Below are 9,556 nucleotides of genomic sequence, written 5' to 3' on the forward strand. Positions count from 1 at the left end.
CCCCCAAACAATAATACCAAACCCTCATCCTGGACAGGACTCTTGATATGGATATTATATTAACCCCAGGCAAAAAATGGCATGGAGTTCCCCCTTAACATTAGAAGCTTCCCCTTTTACATCAGAAAGCACCCTTGACATCAGAAGCTCCCTTTACATCAGGATCCCTACAATTCACACCAGAAGCCCCTTTCACATCAGGGTCCCTCCATTTCATATCAGAACCCCCCTTGACATCAGGGTCCCTCCATTTCACATCAGAAGTACCCTTCACATCAGGGTCCCTCCATTTCATATCAGAACCCCCCTTCACATCTGGGTCCCTCCATTTCACATCAGAAGCCCCCTTCACATCAGATTCCCTCCATTTCATATCAGAAGCCACCTTCATATCTGAGTCCCTCCATTTCACATCAGAAGCCACCCTTCAAATCAAAGCCCCCCCTCCTTTCCCATCAGAAGTCACCCTTCACATCCGAAGCTCTCCCTTTCACACCAGAGTCCATCCATTTCATATCAGAAGTCACCCTTAACATCAGAAGCGCCCTTCATGTCAGAGTCTCTCCGGTAATTTGAAGGCACACCTGACAAAGCCAGAAAGCACTTCAGGATGAAGGCTGGGTTAGGCAATACATTAAAAACTGACCACTACTGTGTATAGCTGGCACCTCTAGGCACTTACAGGTCTTTTACAATACCATGTGGAGCTCCAAATAATGGGGCACTTTTGTAGGCAAAGAGCAACCAGTCCATGTGGTCCGTGTCCCTGTCCTGCCCTATCCCACATACCTCACTAATGATTATTAAAGCTGCCCAACACAGCGATAGGCCAATAAGGAGGCACAGAGCCAATTATGATACATTTGTTACATTAATAATACAACATTTCTAATGTGACAGCCAAGGGGGTGGATTGCAGTAAAAAAAAAAAAAAGTATAAAGAATTAAAGTAGAACTGAAGCCAAAACCTAAGGGAGGGTTATAAGCACTGTCAGTTTTTGTCATATTTGTCCCATTGGGGAGATTTCCCTTCAATTCAGGAAGTGAGAGGAAATCCCTTTAAAATTAGAAAAATCCCTGGTGGTCAGCAGGGTCACCGGGCATAGTGTCCCCTTTGGAAGATTTGCCCATCTATTCCTGTTTTGGTAACCACTCAAAATGTGTGAGGTTTTTTTTCAGTGATAACGGTCACTAGGACAAATAGAGGACACAGATAGCAATAAAAACCTGACAAGTGTTCTAATCCCTCTCCACTCTTTCCAAAATAAAAAATTATAAGTTTGTCTTCAGCTGCATTTCAATGTGAAGGAGGACAAAATGAGGGTAGAGATGTCCACAGGTTTCGAACAATACAAATACAAGAATAGATGTCACATGGCCCCAGTGCCCTTCCATCCATGTCAGTGGTACGAACATGAATTTGAAAGCTTCTGCCTTTGGCTCAATTCATTACTTTCTGGCAACTATTCAGTTCAGTTTAATGGCTGCCATTCTGGGTTTGGTACTTTGGACATGCGACTTACATTAGCAGGAGGTCCAGCATTTTTGTGCATGCTGCAAAAGCCTATAATAGAAGTCACCAGCACTCGATGATGTGTGCAAGAAGTAAAGCACTTTTTTATTAAATTGTCACATGCGTCATACAGCCGTTTCAGGGCCATGCAGGGTCCCTTCTTCTGGGCCACATATGTCACTATGTCGCACCGGAATAAGGGACCCTGCATGGCCCCTAAATGGCTGTATGACGCATGTGACAATTTAATAAAAAGTGCTTTACTTCTTGCACACATCATCGAGTGCTGGTGACTTCTATTATGGACTGTATCTGACACGGTGCCATCCATGTTGTCACTTCAAGCACCAACCTTTCAACAAGGTGTTTACGCTGTATGGAGTGCAGGTGATTTCATATTACCGATTGCTGTAAGAGCCTGACACTAAATGCAATGCTCTGCATTTTAAGATCAGACAGTGTCAATCCTCCATTTTCCAACTGCAACTCAGACAGAACAGTTATGTAGCAAACAGGGAACGAAGGGTAAGAGGAGAGAGGTGGTGAGCAGTTCTAGTAGTGTCCTGTGTACAGGGGTGGATTTTCCATCATGCCACCTGCAGACTAGTGCCAAGGGCAGGATGGTTAGAGAGGAGGGGGTTTACTAACTGTGATAATTTTTTCCTTATGTCATTTATCTCTTCTCGAGACAACTGTAGTGGTAAAGGGGGGTGTTCAGAGGAATCAGAAGGTGCTTTATAGCTCAAAAAGCCACCCTGTTTCCTTTCTCTTGTTTGGCTCAGCCTGAGGGTGACACATAGAGGGGCCGGTATAACCTTTGTAAAGACCAAAGAGCTACAGAAAGACCCCTGGGATTTAACAGCCCATTAAGCCCTCATCCACAACTCTGTGATGCGATTCTGCAGGGGTGTTGCAAGGCTCGCTTGTTAAAGCCCAGTGCCAGGCATTTTCTTTTAACTAGTCCTCCAGCAGGGGTTAAAAATAAAACTCACCTACTCTCTGCAGTTATTTCTTTCTGCCACCAGAAATCCTCAGTCTCCTGGGGGATCGTTCACCTGGAGATTAGAAGACTGAGGACATATTGTGAGTGCAGGGCATCCTGGACCCACAACCTAATAGGGAGTCACCACAGTGCATTCACAGTGTAATAATTCAGAGAGCAATGCTGACTTCATCATATCAGCGCTGCTCTCTGGATTGAAAACCACCCACCGTAGAGAGGAGATCAAAAGAGGAAGCGGACCCTGTGCATCATGGCCTGAAGATACCTGAAAAAGGTCATGTAAAAAAAATACAGCAGAGACTCCAGAGCTGGGCTTTAAAGGATCATAAAGAAGTGTTGGATAGCACTGGCACTCAGATCTGAAAAACAATGCAGGGTAGACCCGCCACCTACCATCCAGGTAAGTATTCGGTTTAATTTATTAAAGTGTGCTTTGAGCTCACATTTTTTTTATCAAAACAGGGACATTTTAATAATGCTCATGGCTTCTAATGTCCACATGATGTGTGTACCTCCTTCATATGTATGCTTCTCATATTTGCTTTTGATGCCATTTGGATAGAAAATGTAGAAGATGTTAAATGTCTGACCCCATATTATGGACCATGACATAGTCCAGGGTAGGGGTGGGCAACTCTGACCCTCTAGCTGTGCTGTAACTACAAATCCCAACATGCTTATGTCTCTGGGAGCCATGGATGCAACTGTCTTGCAGTGCCTCTTAGGGGTTGTAGTTCCTCAACAGGTGCAGGGCTGGAGTTGCTCGCCCCTGGTCCAGGGCATCAGAAGGGATACCCTTCATCCGCATCTAACAAATATTTAATATACATGTTTTTGTACTTGGCACTCATATCAGGGGACCCAAAATCTTCTTTCACAGGTGTTCACCACTGGACACAAGTAAAGGTAAATGCATATTATATATCGGTCTTATCTAGCTGTTTGCCTGTTCACCTATCTCTTACATGTGTGTCTACAATTTGCATCCTTTAATCAATTTATACATTTTATATTTTCATTTCATATTTTCTATATTAAAAAACGATTGTGTACAAAAAAATGGATTTTCTGCTACTGTTGGAGTCTGGCAGACATCCAGGGACAAATCATCTAAATGTGGATGTGCCCCTGACAATCACATCAGCTGGCTTCTGACAACTACAATTAGAACAAGTATCCTTTAAATGTATTTTTTTTTACTAAGCCTATGATGGAGCTTTTTCTCTATAACTAATCATTTTAGTGCAATTTAATTTCGATGAAACATCATCCAGAGTAGCTATAGCATAGACTTATGATATTAAACAGTCATTTATTTCAGTCCTATAATTGTCTAGCTATAAATGAATATAAAAAGATATTTTGTCTGATGTATTTAAATGAATAAAGATCTGAGATCAGTCAGAAATCCTCTGCTATGCGCAGCGATGCCTGGTCCTGGCTGCATTCTGCGGTGTGCCGCTAGGGGGAGTGTGAGAACAGTGAGTTCCATAGCCGGAGCTTGCGGAGCGGACCGGCAATAAAAAGCATGCAGGCTGTTGCGCAAGGAGCAGAATTTGGCTGTGTGCTCCTGGTCTCCGGAGCATCATTCTCATCTCTACCCATGAAGCTGCCTCCCTGCCCGGGAAATCTCATTCACTGAGGTGCCTTGACCTGCCTCGCTTGTGCCAGGGACCAGACCTGCAGTTTAGGATTATTGGAGTTACCATGAGCCACTGCGAGCCTTCTGTGACCAGGAATAATAACTGTCCTATCACAGCTCTGAGGAATGAGAGCCAGGACTACCTGTTAATGGAGGCGGAGGATGGAGCTGACAACTCGGGGCACCACTATGGACACTACCACATGTAAGTGCCATCATGCTGTCTTAGATCCAGAGAGCACAGAGCTCTTCCAGGCACTGGTGGACCACAAATGCCAGCAGACCACTGGCTTCCCTCTGTGCCGGGCTTAATGGACACAGAATTATAGCAGTTGCCATTGCTGACTTGTATTTAGGAGATAAAGGGTCTGGCGTGGTCATCCTGAGCTGGAACAAGCATGATGCCAGTGAAGTCTGAAATGTCTGTACTTGTGCTCTTGTTGCATGGCAGGATTAGGATGATGACACCTTGCACCTTTTGGATACAAGGCAGCAATGGAAGTTTCAGTTTTGCAAAGCTTACAGGTTTTCTTTAAGGTATCCACAGACATCAGAAAGATATGTGCTGTTTAATGGATGGGTAGGCAGACGTCAGAGATAGATCTGTCATTTATTGGATAGGTAGACATGTGTCAGAGAGAGATCTGTCATTTATTGGATAGGTAGACATGTGTCAGAGAGAGATCTGTCATTTATTGGATAGGTAGTCAAACGTCAGAGAGAGATCTGGATAGGTAGACAATGCTTACAGGTTTACTTTAAGGTAGCCACAGACATCAGAAAGAGATCTGTCATTCAATGGATAGGTAGACAGACGGCAGAGAGATCTGGATAGGTAGACAGATGTCAGAGAGAAATTTGTCATTTATTGACTAGGTAGACAGACTTCAGAGAGAGATCTGCCATTTAATGTATAAGTAGACAGATGCCAGAGAGAGATCTGTCATGTATTGGATAGGTACGCAGACGTCAAAGAGGGATCTGGACAGGTGGTCAGACGCCAGAGAGAGATCTGCCATTCAATAGATAGGTAGACAGACGTCAGAGAGATATGTAATTTCAAGGATAGGTAGACAGAGGTCAGAGAGAGATCTGTCATTTATTTGATGATTATTCAGAAGATGTTTTGTGCACCCTGCATCTTCATTCACGTAGTATCTGCCTTATACATTGGGCTACACGTCTGCATATATACTGTATGTCCTTTTATAGACACTTATTATCCAAGGCTTCAGTTTTCTTCAACTTCCTTCCAAGAAAAGTAGGTGCAGTTTGCATAAAAGATCCTTAATCAGGGGCCAGCAAACATGTGATGGTATAAGACCCCCCTGGATCCAGGGACCCAGATGTAGAGGATGAACCTATAGGCAGATATCGCTACGTTTTCCAGTGTCTGGAACAATGGTTTAAGTCCTAAAAACCTTCAGACGGTTAAAGGAATTAGTCAGAAATGTTTGTATAAAGCTTATTGTCTATGGAAACCTTCTGTCCCCATTCACACTTGAGCTTTGGGCGTCTTTTTCCCTTTTCTTTGAGTGCTTGTATAGGCGTTTGTGTATTTGTTTCAGGCTGGAGGAATTTTGGAATAATGTTTAACCGATGGCTAGTTACTAGACAAGACAAGGTATGAAAAGTGCGCACAGCAAGCTTTTCGCACATTTCTTAATCATTCCCATTGAAGTCTATTGGGGCCAAATGCACCACTCTGCCCCAAAATAAGCTCATGTACTATTTTAAGCTACAGGCGGTTTGTAATAGAACACTCTGATGTGAACAGAATATATTGAAAACAACGGGATTCCTTCTGTTGAGCGTGGTAGCCCTCAGGCATTTGAGTTGCAAGACACTGAGGTGGACTTAGATAGCTTTTGGGCACGTTGTAGAACCCTAGTTACCAGTGATCTCTGATTCACAGGTTGAGAAATGTCCCTGGAAATGCCAGCGTTTCTAAAGGCAGCTACTGCTGGATAATAATTATTCTATATCACTTTTTCTCACCAGGGAATGAAAGCTCTTATCACAATGGTATTAGGATCTTTGAAGAGAAGATGTAACAGGTCTGGGGGAATAGATAAAGCTTTGCTCTCCCTGATTTTCACATACAGTGGCCATTTAAAGACCCAAAAGCTCCATTTCCCAAATGTAATACATGCGCTACAGTTATGTATATTTTAGCCTTCTGACAGCATCCCACATGTGATTTAGGAACAAGGCGTCCCTAGAAGCTATTTATAACCTTTAGTCTGCATTCATACCTGAGCCTGAGCATTTACATCTGTAAAAAATAAGTCAAGGCAGCTGGACTTGCTGTATTTGTCTTGAAGACGTTTCACTGGTCATACAACCAGCTTTCTCAATTCAAAATGACTTGTACAAAAATGATCTGGGAATAAATATGGTGAATGTTGCTCCAATCCACATAATCTGTTGCTCCAATCCACATAGTCTGCAACCAGGTGTCGATTGCATTTGCATAATTGGAGTATAGGATGTGTTATTAACCTGCCCAGAGTCTCACCCCCCCCCACCTCTATTAACAGGCAGGTTATTAACACCTCCTAGACACAAATTATGCAAATGCAATCAGCACCTAGTTGCCATTAACAGATTATGTGGATTGGAATAACATTCACCATATTTATTCCCAGATAATTTTTTGTACAAGTCATTCTGAATTGAGAAAGCTGGTTGGAAGTCCAGTGAAACGTCTTCAAGATAAATACAGCAAGTCCAGTTGCCTTAACTTATTTTTTACAGATACACCATGACCTGGATGAATGAGAACCTTCATGGACATACTGACATACTGAGCATTTACAGGGGTACATTTTAATTTGTGCGTTTTTGCGGGGTTTTTTTTAAGGCGTTTTCAGGCTTGAGCGTTTTTCTTTTAGCCAATGGAACACTACATAGTAAGGAGGGGAGATGATTGTTTAGCCTTAAAAAACGCTTCTTTTTAGGGCTATTGAGGTGCTTTCATTGAAGTCTATAGGGCAGAAAAGTCACTATTCTGCTTCAGAAGTAGTTTAGGTACCTTTCTGATTGTCAGGCGTGGAGCTCCCGGTGTCTGAGCAATCAGATGTGAACAGGCACAATATAAAAGCATGGGGTTTGGGTTGTTGAGTGTTTTAGGCTTTGAGGTTCAAGCTACAGATGTGAATCAAGGTTTATCAAGCACACGTTCCTGCATGTTGTGTTTGCGGCTGATTCCCAAACCAATATATGTGCGTTATTTACTGGGTGAAAATGTGATGCAACTGGTATTTTGACCAGTCACGAGGTATTGTTATACTCAGGGCTCAAAATTTCTACTCGCCTGCTCGCATTTGGCGAGTGGAAATAAAGAGACTCATCAGAAATCCAATGTAAACTCACATAGTATCCCCCTTAGAGTGTATCTCTAAGCCAGGGGTTAGCAACCTTGACACTCCAGCTGTTGTCAAACTACAAATCCCTGTCATCCTGCATTGCAAGACTCTGACAGCCACAGACATGACTCCCAGAGGCAGTTGCATGATAGGTTTTGTAGTTTTAAGACAGCTAGAGTGCCGAGGTTGTCTACCCCTGCTCTTTTTTTAAACAGTGGGTAAGGGTTACATCCTCTGTTAATTGTTTATTGCTGTCCATGTCCCCACAGAGGAGATTCATCCCTCTAATGGTACTGGTGACCACTGTCACTGAGAAAAAAAGTTGGGGAAATCTAACATTGTCCTCAGAACAAGAGGTGAGGGGACACCTTCCAATGGGGACACCTGCTGCGGAGACAACTAAGAGGGGAATTCCCCTCACTTTGGGAGATTTCCTTTAACTTCCTATTGGGTCTCTGGGATGGGAAGTGAAGGGAAATTTCCTTAGTGGTACACAGTCAGCAAAACAATAGCCTGGCAGCAGTTTTCATCCTTCCCTACGCTATGCAAAACTAAAAAAAAGTTTTGTCTATACATATAATTTAAAACATCTGAAGCTTCTGACAGGTGATGAAGTGAGGTCCACTGAGCAGAGGCGTACCCAGGCCAGTGCGACGCATGACGTCATTAACTGCCAGCAGCCATCTCTGTGATGGACAGCGGCAGGCAGAGGAGGGGACGTTCAACAGGCAGGATAAGATATGCCGCCGGGTACCCCTCCAATCTCGTACAGATGTCAGGCTCTTGGTCCATGGCCGAGTGCTCAAATTTTCATAGTGGGTGACACCAAAATGACTGTCAGTCATTTTGGTGTCACCCCCTCTAATGGTGTCACCCAGTGTGGGCTGTGCTCCGCTCTTTATGCCACTGAGGTGTCTGTTGCGCTCACAATACAATCTGATTGTCCAATCTCCTCAAAACTGGGCCCTTACCTGTGCAATATTACATTGAGCGTGCCTTGCAGCACTATACATTACAAGAGAAAAAAGTTTCCCAGCACACTCACCAGCCAGCATGCAAAAAAACTTGTCCCACCGCTAAGGTTAAAAACAGAGGTTTGGATACACGTCTTCTGCAGAAAATGTGAAAACCGCACAGCCTCGCCAAGGCACCTCTTATAGTGCGGTCCTAACTCTGAACTATGAGAGTCTATACATGTTACCATGCGTTGTAGTAGGATGGCCTATTTATTTGAATTGGCTGCCTACCACATCTAAACTGCACCAGGAGTGCATGACTCATTGTTTAAATTGCATTGCAACGCTGTGCATGGTAAGAAGTAACCATGGGCATGTGGTGTGATGCAACACACGTGATTGCTTGGGGTGTTGGGAGGCCATTAAAAAATTTATGACACCGCTCAGTTTAGTGTAAAGCGGGAACACACGCATATCCGCATAGCACAGATGTGACCAGGGGCTTAGATTTACTAAAAACAAAGTAGCGCAGAAGTTGGTAAGCTCAGCTCTCCAGCTGTTGTGGAACTACAAGTCCCATGAGGCATTGCAAGACCCGGATTGCCACAGACATGACTCCTAGGGGCAGATGAGTGACGGGATTTGTAGTTTCCCCACAGCTAGAGTGCCGAGGTTTCCAACCCCTGATGAAGCGCAAGGGCCTGCGTGACTGGATGTGAACTAGACATGTACGTTTTGTTTTTGTTTTCTTCTGAATTGAGATTTGGACAAATTTTTTTAAATGTGGACATTAGGATGCATCCAAATTTCTGAGTGGCAACAATAACGAATTGTAATGTATCCAATTTTTTTGCTAACGAAAATCTGGATGCGTCTGAATGTCATTCAGTATGAACTGGGTAGCTAAAGTGAAAATCCCCCCAAAAAACAGTGTGCGATTCATCCCCCCAAATTCATACTAGACCCTTTAGGTCTAATAGGAATTTTAGGGGGGACCTCATGCCAAAAATCCCTTACCAGACTCTCGATCTGAGCAGTAGCCTGGTAGAGCAGGAAAGGAAGGGGGCATTAAGG

At 43.6% G+C, this 9,556-nt stretch overlaps 1 protein-coding gene across 1 annotated transcript in view; it reads left to right on the forward strand.

Annotated features, from left to right (window-relative positions):
- The first annotated feature begins 4,093 nt into the window (after positions 1-4,093).
- Positions 4,094-9,556, forward strand: part of TRPC6 (transient receptor potential cation channel subfamily C member 6) — a 156,602-nt gene continuing 151,139 nt past the window's right edge. Inside the window, exon 1 of the mRNA XM_018563548.1 lies at positions 4,094-4,363. Within this exon, the coding sequence (XP_018419050.1) occupies positions 4,224-4,363 (140 nt within the window). The 5' untranslated portion in view covers positions 4,094-4,223. The remainder of the gene's footprint in view (positions 4,364-9,556) is intronic.

Source organism: Nanorana parkeri, unplaced genomic scaffold (genome assembly GCF_000935625.1).
Source record: "Nanorana parkeri isolate BGI_ZX_2015 unplaced genomic scaffold, ASM93562v1 scaffold673, whole genome shotgun sequence".
NCBI lineage: Eukaryota > Metazoa > Chordata > Amphibia > Anura > Dicroglossidae > Nanorana > Nanorana parkeri.